The 14,664-nt window shown below is 42.8% G+C and overlaps 1 protein-coding gene across 3 annotated transcripts in view; it reads left to right on the top strand.

Annotated features, from left to right (window-relative positions):
• The window catches only part of MARCHF1 (membrane associated ring-CH-type finger 1), a 202,049-nt gene that overhangs the window by 133,088 nt on the left and 54,297 nt on the right, over positions 1-14,664 (top strand). For 2 of the 3 annotated variants that reach the window (XM_040971356.1, XM_040971354.1), the window contains exon 3: positions 11,617-11,696. In XM_040971356.1, the coding sequence (XP_040827290.1) occupies positions 11,617-11,696 (80 nt within the window). Of the gene's footprint in view, positions 1-11,611; positions 12,717-14,664 lie in introns of those variants that run through there. The other variant, XM_040971353.1, reaches the window with a different exon arrangement.

The raw sequence follows: 14,664 nt of genomic DNA, 5'->3' as shown, positions 1-14,664 counted from the left end.
TGAGTCATTGTGCGAGCAGAACTGAGCTCAAACCGCATCGGAGACAATCTGGAGCTGGGTTAGAGGGTCATGAGAGGACTCAGTCAAGGCCAAGGTGGGGGCTGGAGGAGTATCTTTGAGCATACAGCTGTGTGTGACTTTGTCCGACTCCTTGGCAGGTCGTACTGGTCGCAGAACCACAGCCCATCAGGGAAGTAGCTATACAAGGGTGTGGGGCCATTACTAGGCCTGCAGACAAGTTCAGGGTCAGTGAGTTGGACATCTAGTGTGAGTCTGTCCTCCTCAAGGGATAGGGTGTCTGACTGGGCTTTTACAAACACTTACCTGTCAGGATTCTCACAAGAGCCCTTTTGTCTATTGCCAGCTGGGCAATGATTGTTGCTGTGCTGGAATACACATGAGGGGCCTCCTGCCATCTTCCAGGACATTGTTAGCTGGAAGGAAATTTCAGAGAAAACAATATGTCACTTGAAGTGGTGGAAATGCGCTTAAGAAATACCTTATCTGAAAGAGGGTATGGAAATTTTAGTTTAACCTAAATACTATAAGCTGTGTTACTACATCAAGAAAACACTTGTCATATCGCTTGTGAGAGGACTACTGAATATTTTTGCAAGAAAAACACATTTGAATTTTGAGCGAGCGTAGGAAAAGCAGGGCACACTGACCCACGGTTGTCACTCTTACTCTGTTCTCTGTGGTCCTAATCTCGTCCTAGCCACAGTGTTGCGAACAGACAAAACTTCCTACATACTCTTCCCTCTGCTCCTTTCCCTTCTGTTGTAACAAAACAGAGAATAAACTAAGATCTTGTTTTGAAAAAAAATCAAAAACTTGACAAGTCCTTTCCACTCACAAAAGAAAAAGGAAAGCCTGTGAAGACATGCAGATGATTGAAATTATTGTTAGTTATTCAGAAACATTCCCCGGAGCGTTATTTAAAGCTGAAGTATAGCCATCACCGCCCCCCCATAACTGACAATTTCTAAGTCAACATTTAGGAATCACTTACTCATGGAAATGTACTTCTTTGGAATACCCTGACGTATTTGCTCTTAGCAATCAGCTTTCTTTTAAAAGACAGAAGGAGAAGTGTGGGGAAAATACAATATTCAAGATAGTACTTAGCTCGCATTGAAGGAATTTTTTCTTATTCTCAAAATGAATCTTCCCAGTTTATTGCCTAATGATGCTAACCTGTAATCCCACTGATTGTAGCCAAATCTCTCTTATTGCAGCACTCCATAAATATGGGGGTTTTGTGGAAGATTATTCTGATAGACTGAAAGAAATTTAACACCTTCGCTCTCCAAAATAAGTTTAGCAAATCTGGAAATTTCAAGCAGCACACAGGTAGATAAGCAGTGTGTCTCCCAAGGTTCCATGGATCATGCATCTGTTTTCTGTAGAGCACCCAAAGCATTCTAGTTCAAACAGTCACCATGGAAAGAATTTTACAAAGAGACCCAGCAAATCGTCTCCTCAGTCAGAAGACAAATGTATAGTGAAGTCAACCAGACTGCCAAGCAATGATTTATAAACCAAATGAGAATGATTCACCCAGAACTGAAGTGACTTTAAGCATGTAAATGAGCAGCCACACCGTGCGTTTTCACAAGAAAATGAATCCAGGTGATCTGTCATGCCACAAGAAACTTAAATACTGGCTATTACGCTGAGCAGGAGGGATCTTCAAGTAATTAAATGTGAATAGAAGAGAACTTTTTTATTATCTCTATTTGTTTAAAAAAATAATAAGGAAAAGAATGCAATAGAGAATTATCCCCCACCCCGGCGTTCAATTTACAGCCAGTTCTCAAAATGGCCCTACAGGCAAGGTCAGAACTCAACACAGACGTTTGCTGTGCTCCTGTGTACTTCGTCTTGGTTAACGTTGTGAAGTCATTGACTCACGTAGAATGTCATACTCTGACCTGGTTGTGATCTGGTATAACAGATTAGACAGTGTGCCCACAAGGAAGCCAGGCAGTCTTAGCATGGTGAGAGTGGAGGTAGAGATTTAAAGCCATCCACAATAATAGGAACGTAAAGTTGCGTTTTGGCACCATGGGTTAAGCCCCTGCCTGCCGTGCCAGCATTCCGCATGAATACGGATTCGAGTTCCAGCTGTTCCACTTCCCATCCCTGTCCCTGCTAATGAGCCTTGGCAAGCAGCAGAAGACGGCTCAAGTCCTTGACATCCTGTGGGAGTCTGAGATGGAGACCCAGGATCCTGGCATTGGCCTGGCCCAGCTCCAGCTGTTGTGGTTATTTGAGAAGTGAAATAAGACATGGAAAAAAAATCTCTCTCTGGGTGTGTACATGTCTCTTCCTCTCTGTCATGCATCATTCAAATAAATAAATCTTCTAAAAATAACTTAAAACATCTAAGTTCTATATTGACTTTCAATTCAACAAATTCTGAGAATTTGTGAACAGCACCAATCAAGACAAAGAAATTAGGGTAGCTGGGATCATCTTTGGCTTCAACAGAGAAAAACCAGCTTTGTTCCTGATTAGTCTCACTAATCTGGAAATGAACCTAGTCATAAGGAACGAATGGTCAACAGCAGCAACAACAACAACAACAAGCAGCAGACGGGTCCAGCCTGTTGGCGGTTGGAGTTCTGTGGGACTCCTAAATATTTCAATTAGAATGATGCTTCTCAAAGGAAGTGGCACTCTTCTGGGATCTCAAGAAGAAAACATTCTCTCCCTAGCCTACAAATATTTGCTTTGCGTTAGAGGAAATGTGGTTTGTTTGAGTTAAATGTGCATTACTACAATGAAACACCCAAGAGACATAGCTTTATAAAGACAAAAGGATCATTTAGCTCTTAGTTTGGGGGATTCAAGAAGTAACTACCAATTGGATCCTCAGTTCAGATGAAGATTGTAAGGTGGATGGCAGTGGTAGAATGAGTAAGCGGTTACCTCGCAAGCCAGGAGCAGAGTGAGCGAGCAAGGCTGAACTCCAGCTGCTGTAAGAGCCTTCTCGTGAGAGCTGCAGAGCCTTGCCGAATCACTTAGGATGTCCCAGGACATCCCACCTGCTAGAGGCTCCACTGCCTGCCCGTAGCACTCAGGACTAACCCTTTAATCACAAACCTCTGGAGGGACACCCAACCCAATATCCAAAACACAGCAAAGCTGTTTTTAAAGAGTTATTTTGCTTCTATTGCCAAGTCAGATACACAGAGAAGAGGAGAGACAGAAAGGAAGATCTTCCATGTTAATTCACTCCCCAAGTGACCACAATGGCCAGTGCTGCACTGATCTGAAGCCAGGAGCCAGGAACTTCCTCCAGGTCTCCCACGCGGGTGCAGGGTCCCAAGGCTTTGGCCCATCCTCAACTGCTTTCCCAGACCACAGGCAGGGAGCTGGATGGCAAGTGGGGCCGCCAGGATAAGAACTGGTGTCCATGTGAGACCCCAAGGTGTTCAAGGTGAGGACTTTAGCCGCTAGGCCATGGCACCGGGCCCAACAAAACTATTTTTAATTCCTGCATAATTTCTGGAATTAACGCCTGCATTTGTGTTTGTTACTTCTGGGACCTTCGATGTGGCAATGACGTAAACTAGACCCTTGGTTGTTGGTAAAATGCATCGCAAGACCTTCAAGAAACCCCAGAATTGTAAATATCACAAGAAATCATTTGTTCAAGAATCTTCTTTTTGTTCCAATGAACAGCCATCATTTCCTTATATTATTATTAGTCATAACAACTAAATTACAAGATTTTTAATAACTTTAGTTCTTTCTTCTTCCAAACGGTTTTCTTATTTCACTATGCTCTCTCAAAGTTGGATTATCATTTTATTCTTGAACCGTGACAGACTTTATGAAATACTAGTATCAACTCCAATATTAAGTATTCTTTAGCTTATCACAGAGGCAATTTAGAAATTAGCAAGTAGCACATGCAAGAATGACATGTTATAACAGTAAGTAAAATGTATTATAATTGCCAAGTGCTGAACAAAATGACTTTAGACACAACAGAAGCTGAGCTGACAGGTCGATGATACCGTGAAGTTTTGTGTTAAAATGACAAGAACACAACATATACAAAAAGGTAGCAGGTGATGGCGCAGGTAGCCTGGTCCCGGACACCACGTGGGAGTGTGGTTTGAGATCCCAGATGTTAGCATGGTAGAGAACAAGCCCTGGGTGTTGCAGCCTTTGGGACGTAAACCAGCAGATAGGAGGTGTTTCTGTCCTTCTCTCCCCGCTCTCTCTTTCTCTCCCTTTCTTTCATTTTCTCTCTCATTCACTCTACCCCCCACTTCTATATCTTAAATCAATATTTTAAACAGTATTAAAAATTTTTAATGTTTCAATAATCTTTTGTAAGAATGCAATGTTTGCAGTAGGTTAAGCATAGAATAGAAGTCTGTTTAGCTTGATGGATATAAGGTGATGTTTCAGGCTGTTGAACTGTATGTGTTTTACAGATTTTTTTTATCAGCATGACTGTTATTTTTAAAAATTTCTTCAAATAGTGCCTATAGCTATGACCCATAATGTTGAAATCCGATGATCTCAACCACGCTCACGTGTGTGGACTTGAGTGGACCTCACAAGTTCCCTCTGGTACTCTTAGCCAGGCTGTCCGTGTGTCCACTTTGACCAACTTCCTTGTTTCTTTGTCAGACTTTCATTCCGGTCAGTATTCTTAAAGGATCCTCAGTGTGCCAGACAGAGGCTGTCTGGCTGTGCCTGATGCCATGTCAGGTAGAAACACGCAGGGCTTCATGGATGCACCTGACTGGGAACACAGAGGGGATAGGCGTAACCGTAGGCGTCAAGACTCCGCAACATGTGCTATATAGGACATGAATGTCTTTTCATTCTTATTCCCTCGTTGCTTCCTGGCCTTTTATTTCTTTGTTTTCCACTTCACCTGCTCCTTTTCTGAACTACTTTATCTTTTGTCTTGGCTCCTTGCTCATGATTTTCATCTTTCTCTCATATTCTTCTCACACGTAAATGCATTGTCTCTATCATTCTCTATAGTGTCACTAATTGCCTGTTACCTTGCACCTAGGAATACACCTTCTTTGGTGGTCTCCACTCTGTCTTTTCTCATCATAATCCATTTTATATACAATTGCCAACTCCACTTTTATTTATCTAATACTTGGTAAAAGTTTTGGTTTCTGCAGATAGAACCACCAGAACAGTAGACTGTAAATTGTTCAATACAGTGAGATTTGAATAAACCACAACTATAGTCAAGATGGTAACATTTCTATTAACTCCTCCCAAAATCCTGTGGCCGCCTGCATTGTGATTCCTCCCTCACCTTTGCCCTTAGGAAGCAAAAAAAAGGTTTACTTATTTTTATTGGAAAGGTGGATATACAGAGAGGAGGAGAGACAGAGAGGAAGATCTTCCGTCCAATGGTTCACTCCCCAAGCGCCTGCAACGGCTGGAGCTAAGCCGATCCAGAGCCAGGAGCCAGGAGCTTTTCCATGTCTCCCACGCAGGTGCAGGGTCCCAAGGCTTTGGGCCGTCCTCAACTGCTTTCCCAGGCCACAAGCAGGGAGCTGGATGGGAAGCGGGGCTGCTGGGATTAGAACCTGCACCCATATGGGATCCCAGCCCGCGTTCCAGGGGAGGATTTTTAGTTGCTAGGTTACTGTGCTGGGCCCTGTTAGTACTTGTAATTGTAACTCTTAAGATGGGCATATACTGGTATATCATCATGCTTGGATTTACATTTCACTGATTATTAGTTATTTAAGGCAAATTTTCATATGGACACTAGAAATTCTTGCATTTTTTCAGTTGTTGCTCAAATTTAAGATAATTTTTTGTTTTTTTTTCTGTTTTGCCTGCTTGTTATTAAGCTACAAGTGTAGAGTAGTTCCAGTTACAAGTTGTTCATCCAATGTGAAATTTACATTTTCTTTATTTTTATGATATCTAAGAAAAGAAATTGTTAATTTTATAAAGTCTAATTTAATCACATTCTGTTTTAGAATATGTGCTATTTGTGTCATCCAAAAAAAAAATTTCCTAGCCAAAGTCACAATTTTTTCCCCTAGATTTGTGCTCTGAAAGTTTTATAGCTTTGGCTTCTGTCTTTAATTTTGTAAATTATTGCAAGTGAAATTTATATATGAAGGGTTGAGATTCATTCTCCCCTATGCACTTGTTCCAGACCATTTTTCAAAAAGACATTTCTTTCCTTGCTGTCTTGTCTTGAAACCTACAGAATGAATCAGTTGTTTGTCATTGTGTGGGACTCCTGCACTGTCCCTCATGTCCCATTGATGGCTTCATATGTATCCTATGATCCTGGTGCTATGTAAACTGAATTTTCTTTCATTTTGTTTTTATAGACCACCCGTGTTAAGGGACAATGAACTATTGCCATTATCTGATGATGATGACAGTAAGAATTTTTCACTGATTATGGGACAGATAAGGTAGAATTCTGCTTAATGATGAGCATGGAAGCCCCATCATTGTTCAGTACCCCTTAAGAGGTGAATCATTTGCATTTTCCATGAGTAATTACTCCTTGGACTAATGTATATTCCAAGGGTATATTACAAACCTAGACTTGAGTGATGGTCTGCAAGCCATAAAGTTATGACACAAAAGCAGTGACAGCCCCAAGCACACTCTCTGCGGCCTTGAGGTTAAAAATGTGACTGGTTTGGAAAATGACAGGAAACAAAGATTTTAGTAACCTACCAGAACGATGCCGTTAAAGTATGTACAACCACTTCTGGATGGTGTCTGTCCCTGAGAGACGTTTACTATTTCACTGAAGACTTCATTCTCCAACGTTTAACTCATGAACCATGGCTAAAAATGATGCAGTATTTGCCAAAAGAAGTTTCTACAAACGTGTTTCCACTCCGATATTCTAAAGCAATTCCTCATAAAGCATGGTTGGCATATCACTAAATAAGAAAAGCCATTTCTAGATGATTATGCCTGATGATTCTTTGTCATTTCCATGAATTATATACCAGCCACTACTGATGGGGTGAATCTGAGCTCAGCTGATCAGAGCAGCGGGAGGCAACAGCTTTAGAATCTTTTGAAACAAGAATTAATTTTCCAGATCATGAGACCAATTGGCCATCATGAACATTGCCCCAAGAGAGCAATCATGGCCTGGACACCACAGAGACAAGTCACCTGGTGTTGTCTATAAATGGATTCTCTAAGAACCTAATTTGAAATTACTGCCTTTAATTATACTGCTGATATAAATAACTTTGACAAAATTAGTGCAGCTGGCCTCTGTTTGTTTTTCCCATTCAAATGCACTGTACAATGTAATCATCTGAAATAAACATCCATTACAAAGAATGCCTCGTCTCAAAGAACATATTATTCTGCTCATCCAGTCGATTGTTTTTCTCCCCTCCCGTCTCCATTTTCATCTTGCACCTATTAAAGGGATGAACAAATTACCGAGCTCTCATAATGTACCAGCTAACAAATTAAAACAATACATTGCTCCTGAATAGGGCCATGCATTGAAATCAATGTAATTCATTTTTATCCTCAATTATCATGTTTTCTTATGAGACAGACCCTTCCAGCTTCAAAACAGTTAAAAGACATTCATCTCTACATAATAAAATTATATCTTTTCTAAAATAGAAACCCACATCTTTAGAAGAAAACCGAAGGTCCCACTTTCATTTGATATGCTTTTTGATTCCACAATCCAAGGAAAGACGGATATAAGACCCGGGCCTCGTTCACGTACGTTATCACAGGCAGTCCCTTGTCTTCGCAGAGAGCGGAGCCCTTTGTTCTTGGTTCACTGTGCTGATTGTCATCTCCATCCTTGCTACAGTCAGGACAGGATCCGCCAAGGTCAACCTAACTAGGCTCAGCTATTCCCAAGCTCAGTTCAACTCAGTTCAGCTCTCACCAAGTTCAGTTCAAGCCTGCAGTTCTTCAGTAGCTACTTGCTGGTGCAAGATGGTGTGAAGATTTCCAAAACGGCCTCTGTTCTCAGTTTGGCAGTGAAACGGACAGTAAGATTAGCTGGGAAACAGTGTTTAGAAATGGTTGGACAAGAGCACAGATGATAAAACAAGCGCTTGGCAAGATTAATGCCATTGGAGAAGTCACGGAGAGTTCTTGGAGTTTAAAGCAAAAATGCACGTGGCCTGTAGAGGCCAAAGTATAGCAAAGTAAGCTGTGGCACAGCAAGTCAAGCTACCATTTGAGGTGATACCGATTAAATGAATACCAGCTTGAGTTCCCTGCTGTTCCATTTCTGGTCCAGCTCCTTCCTAGGGTGCTGGGAAAGCAGCAGAGAATGGCTCAAGTGCTTAGGCACCTGCTTCCCAAGTTGGGAACCTGGGTGGAGTCACGGACCTCTGACTCAGCCTGATCCATCCCCAGTAGCTGCAGACATTGTGGAGGGATCTCATGGGTGGAAAATCTCTCTCCTCTCCTCTCTCACTCTGCTTTTCAAATAAATAAATAATTTTTGTTTTTATAAAAGATTTATTTTATTTTTATTGGAAAGTCATATATATGGAGAAAATGAGAGAGGAAGGTCTTCCATGCTGGTTCACTCCCCAAGTGCCTGCAATGGTTGGGGCTGAACTGATCCACAGACAGGAGCCAGGAGCTTTTCCATGTCTCCCACGCAGGTGCAGCGTCCCAAGGCTTTGGGTTGTCCTCGACTGCTTTGCCAGGCCACAAGCAGGGAGCTGGATGGGAAGCCGGGCTGCCGGAATTAGATACAGCACCCATATGGGATCCCAGCCCGCGAACGGTGAGGACTTTAGTGACTAGGATACTGCACCGGGCCCAATAAATACTTTTTTAAAGACATGTATATCATTGGGCCCGGCGCAATAGCGTAGCAGTTAAGGTCCTCACCTTGAATGTGCCGGCATCCCATATGGGCGCCGGTTCTAATCCCGGCAGCCCCACTTCCCATCCAGCTCCCTGCTTGTGGACTGGAAATGCAGTCAAGGACGGCCCAAGACTTTGGGACCCTGCACCCACGTGGGAGACTCAGAGGAGGCTCCTGGCTCCGAATTGGCTCAGTTCCGGCCGTTGCGGCCGCTTGGGGGGTAAAACATCGAATGGAAAATCTTCCTCCCTGTCTCTCCTCTCTATAGAAAATGAATAAATCTTTTATAAAAGAGACATATATATCATAGATCCTGTAAAGTACATGTCTGAATCGTACTTTATTCTTTGTAATGAGATACACATTTGATGAGAAATTTAATAAATGAGTTGCTTCCAATTTCTGTAATAAACAATGAGTGTTCTTATAAAATATGTATCTTTGGGAAATTGTGCAATTATTTAAGTAAAATTCATTCTTATGAGGAGTGTTTCTGAGTTAATGGTATAAACATCAAATTACCCTGCAAGTAAGTTGCCCCAATTTACAAATGCATCCTGTATCTGTGGCCGTGGACGGTTTCCTGGCATACTGCAAACAGAAATGTTGGGACTCAGCTTTCCATTTTTCTCAATTACTGTTTGCTTTTCCTAACACCATTTATCTCATTGCCTACCTTTTTTAACACTGATTTGAAATGTGATTTCAGAGATACCAACAGACAGCAAATAAATAAAGAAAATAAATCGAGATGAAGCAGACTGGGTTTTATTTTCCATAGCAAGAGTCACTCGGTCAAATAAACGCACATCTTGATAGAGACGCCGCTTCCACTGGGAGCAGGCGCTCTTCCTAGAAGGTGATTCTGAGAGGAAAAGCAAAGCAGAAAGCAGGGCAGGGGGTGGGGTGCTGAGGAGTCGGGGAAAGCCGGGTCCTGATATATTTGGGATCTTTGGAGAAATTTTGCTTCACCGTTAGCTCAGAACTGTCCACTTACAGAGCAGAGAAGCCGGGGCACAGATGCACTCGTCCATTCCGAGGATATTAACTCATTTTTCACTTCCACAAAGGGCTTGTGTGCATGAGGCAAGAGCAGGTGCAGCAGCTCAGACCTTGAGCAGAGAAGTGCATGCCGCGGGCACTGACGCAGCAGTCACAGTGCAGGTGAACCCAAATGCAGGCCACTTATTAATACAAAGATCTGTGATGCATCTGTCCAAAGCTACACAGGAATGAAGTTTATCACAAAAAGGGGGAGTTTGGGTACAAATATTGTGTCAAGTATTGTACCTTTCACTCCATCAAAGACAGAACAGACCTCAAATATGTTGTTGAGAAGTTGATTTCTTTGGCATCAGTAACCTCAGAGGGAACACCATGGCCCCAAAGAGTTTAAGAAATCACCAAACAGCTCGATAAACCTTTGCAACGCATGTATACACAGATGCACTGTTCTACTTTGTTTTTCACTAGAAAAATAATTTTTTACTTTCTTTTGTCTTATTTCTCTGATTTATTGGGCATTTGCTCATAATTGAAAAAATTACAAAAACATTCCTAAGAATTGCATAGCAATCATCAGAAACTGATTTTGAATCACATATTTATAAATGAAACTTTGGGCAGACTTTAATGAAATGTGTCTTATTGTATTAGTATGTATGCAAAAATCCCATTTCTTTAAATTTAGGTTGTTAAACTCCAAGTAGAGCTACCAGTTGTCATATACTGCGTATCTGGAGGGGCCTTGCTCCAGAATGCCTTTTCGTCTGAAATAATGCCATTTATTAGTGAGAAGCTGCCCTGGCTTCTCAGTTTCCTCAGCGTAACACAGAAATAGTTACACTCCTGACCACACAGGACTGTGGTGAGTGTTTAGGAGTGAATATATAGAAATAGTTCCAAACAGCGACTGGCACGTAATATTCAATAAAAACCACTTATTCTTGTAACTTTCCACAAATGACAGCATGGTAATGATTAAAGACATGGTAGGCACAGCCACGGCTCAGGGCGTGGCATCCAGTAAACTAACAGTGTGCTCTGGCTCTTGATTCACCATCTGTATTAAACACAACAGGTTAAAGAAGTTAAATCAGATGAAGAAAATACTTGGTGTTAAGAATTGGAATTACTTTGGAATCTCTCATTCTTAAGCCCAGTGTGGTAGTAGGGCCAAATAAAAATGAAAGGTCAATGGTGTTGTGATTGATGGATTTTTATTAGCTTCGGTGATGAAATAATAATGATAACACCTTCATGTGCTTAAAGATTATAAAATATTTTCCAATACAGTCTCTTGCTGGGACTGCGTGCTAACTCCAGGTGGTATACCCCAGTGGACTTGCCTCATCTCATTGGCTGTTTGATTATTTAAGCTTACCAGATCATTAACATCTGTGCCATATATGCTTTTTAATCTTTACATCATAGGATCTTTAACCGTTTCATATTTGTCTTGAGGCATATTGAGCTATTCCTCCCAAGTGGTTGTAGTGAACAGAATGGAAACTTGTGGAATCATCTTCCCCTCTCATAAATGAAGCAACCTCAGAGGAGGACAGTATCTCAGCTGTTCCAAGTTCCTCAAACAAGTTTTACTTTTGCAAAACCCACCCTGTCACTTCCTATATTCGGTGAGCTGTGCTCTGAGCAACATGACCGGCAGGCACGCTTGCTGTAATTTCTTAAATATGTGGAAAAAAAGCAAGATCTCGACCATGTATTACCTTAACCAAGACGCCAAATTATCTAACTTGTTTCTCCAGGCAAGCAGCCCGACCACAGGGACAGCTCCCAGGAGCCAGTCGAGGTTGTCCGTCTGCCCGTCCACTCAGGACATCTGCAGGTAAGTGCCGAGCAAATGGTCCTGTTCAGTGCAAGGAGGCCAGTGTGTGCACGTCTCCTGCGCTCTGTCTGTGGCTCTCGTGTCTGTCTGACATGTATGTGTGTTTGTCTTGTTTCATATCTTTTGCTCATTTTCTTCAGTTGGTCTTTTATTTATCAACTTCTGATCATGCTCCCATTTTCATCATTCTTTCTCTTTCTCTCTGTCCATGGCTTCCCCCCAACCCATGCCCATGTCCCATCCTTTGCCTGCTGCTCTGTCCAGATCTGCCATGTTGCATGACATGTCTGAAGATACAGTTGAACACTGCACCCCTGTCGTGGTGCTGAGCCCTGCTAGGAAGGAGTCCGGTAGGGGAGCAGAGAAGCCTAGGAGGAGGAGGAGGAGGAGAGCCTTGGAGCGATACGAGCATGCTGAAGAACATAGAAAGGGGAGAAGAAGTGATTTCAACGTGCAGAGCTCAAGCCCCAAATGGAGGGAGCTTTACCCTGAGGATTCAGATTCCTCTTGCACCGACGAGAGCCGTTGGATCCAGGCCAAAAGGAGAGCTCAGGTTAAATTCAGAGTCTCCCGAAGAAGACGGAGAGACCACAGTAAACAAGGGGGAAACGTGGATGGATCATCCACTCTGAATAAAGCAGAGCTTGTTGATGTGGCATCCAGAAGCCAAGCCTGCCAAGAGCTGATAGAACATGAAAGCTGCTCTTTAAATCTCCGGGGAGGAAAGGTCATGAGGTCCCAAGAGTACAGTCCGTCCCTGGCTGCGGGACCCGTCGAGATGGATAGATCCTCACCGAATCCTGCCAAGGACAAAGGCAGATCCCTCCATGGAGACCTGCGGCTCCTGCCCTCTCTTAGGCGGAGTGCAAGAATCAAGAAGAGATGTCCAGAAACAGACACCCGCACTGAAGTCCTGGCAGTGACAGACGGTGGCAGGTGCGTGGGCGACAGAGGGCTCCAGGTACACAGCTCGCTGCAGCAGCCTTCTGCGACCTGTGACGATCATTTAGAAGTGTGCAGGTCAGTCCCTGTAGATGACCCACTCTACCTGATGTTCCTCCGTGTTTTTCCTCCTGTGAATTGTGTGTGTGTGTGTGTGTGTGTGTGTGTCAGCTACCCACAAATTGTCACATGTACTCATGTTATGTGTCTGGCTATGGGTGTACGCTGAGCAAAGGTGGCTGTGAAGAATGATGCAGAAATATTCAGGAGTTTGAAACGGGATTTAGATGCCCTATTCCTATCCTCTTAACTGAATGATGATTTATCCCCGTAACGGGCCTAGGACCCCAGTTGAGTCTTGTGAGGACAGCACCAATGGAGGAAGCACGGTGCAACAGTGTGGAACCTTTGACTGTGCGATGCAAATTTGCCAAGGAGCTAGTAGTGCCCTGGCAGAAAGCTGTCCAGGCCTGGGCTCTTCAAGGTCAAATTGTTTTGTCAGAAAAATGCCTTCTGCAGTTGCCTGTAATTTGTTCTCCAGTTGTCTGACTCAGCAGGGGCAGTTTAAGAGTGAAAGGACCCAGGTCAGGGATTAGCAGTGGGGTTGCTAAGCCTTCAGGGGAAGAGCTCTCGCTGATGAACTGATAGCGATAATTAACTTCCCTGATAATCACAGCCTAACAGGGTTCAACCTGTAGCTATTTTCTAACCTCGAGGTTGCTTTTCTTGCATTTTTTTTAACCAAAGAACACCCATTTTCAAATCCGCTTCATGTTCAAAGTAATTACAGAAAAATCTGTAACAGTATGTATAAGTGAGACAATTTTAAGCAAACAGTTTGAAACTTTTTATTGTAAGTCCAATCATTTAAGCAGTTTTGGCTACTACTTGGCAGCAGATAAAGATGTTTTATGCAATTCTCAATTGTTTGGGCTTGTGTATAAAAGTTGAGGTTACTCTATAAAACATATATGAATGCTTAATGTAAGTCATCTGACCAAAGAATGTTGTCCATGTCCATTTAGATTTATTTCTCTAAGTTTTATAAGATAACCATTGAAAAAAGGTTTATTAATGTATTCATTCAAGTATCTTAAATGAATCAGGATTATTCTAGAAATTGAAAATGTCATACTACATAAGAATTGGGTGGAATCTGACATCTTAGAACTTATCAAATGGCCAACACAGACAAGTTTTTTTTTTCACAGTCAAAATATAATTGCAATCATAATCATCCATTTCTTCAAGAACAAGAAACTTAGCCTGTTCTGGGAGACCAGAGAAGAGCTTTCACTGAGGATTGAGAGGTGACAGGAACTGCTCAAGGAAAGAGGGAGCACCAGAGCAGGCCAGGAGGGGGGCTCTCGCCGAGCCAGGGGGCTGAACACCTGCTGTCACAGTCTGGGTGTGCAGAGTCCAGGATGGGCGCCCAGGGAGGAGTGGAGAGGCCGGGGTCGTGCTTGAAGGGAAAGTGACTCCATACGATAGATGGATGAATGCAGATTTCTTAGATAAAAAGAAAAATGTATCCGAGAGCATCAAAGAAGATAGCTTTTAGTGTAGTGGTGGATGGAGGAAGAACACAGTGCTCACAGTGGTACCCGCAGGACAGGTTCTGAATACCTGAAGGACAGTTTCAGAGGAGTGAGCTTTACCCAAGGCTCTGAGTGAAAGTGCGAGCCCTTGGCACCGCAGTGCCGGTTTCTGGACTGACGGCAGATCAGGGAGCGCTCAGCCCAGGGCTCCAAGTCAGGGCGCCCGTGGTGCAGGTGTGTAACCCAGCATGCCGGAATGCACGCTCACCACAAGGACACCGCAACCTGCGTGCACTTTTTCTCAGCGTCGTGCAAAGAAGCTGTGTATATCAATATATCACTATAACACAGAATTTCAATGGCCATTCCGCTATATCCATAGTAGGAAAGTCTTTTTCTTTCTGATAGAAACATTGGGGAGGAAAAAAACCATGAATCAGATTAGATTAGCCCATTACTAAACGTCTCATGGTCTCTTATCTGCTCTC

The sequence above is a fragment of the Ochotona curzoniae genome, unplaced genomic scaffold (genome assembly GCF_017591425.1).
Source record: "Ochotona curzoniae isolate NIBS_2020 unplaced genomic scaffold, NIBS_Ocur_1.0 contig_21, whole genome shotgun sequence".
Lineage (NCBI taxonomy): Eukaryota > Metazoa > Chordata > Mammalia > Lagomorpha > Ochotonidae > Ochotona > Ochotona curzoniae.
Note: the sequence above shows the minus strand (reverse complement) of the source record. Positions and strands in the feature narration are given on the sequence as shown.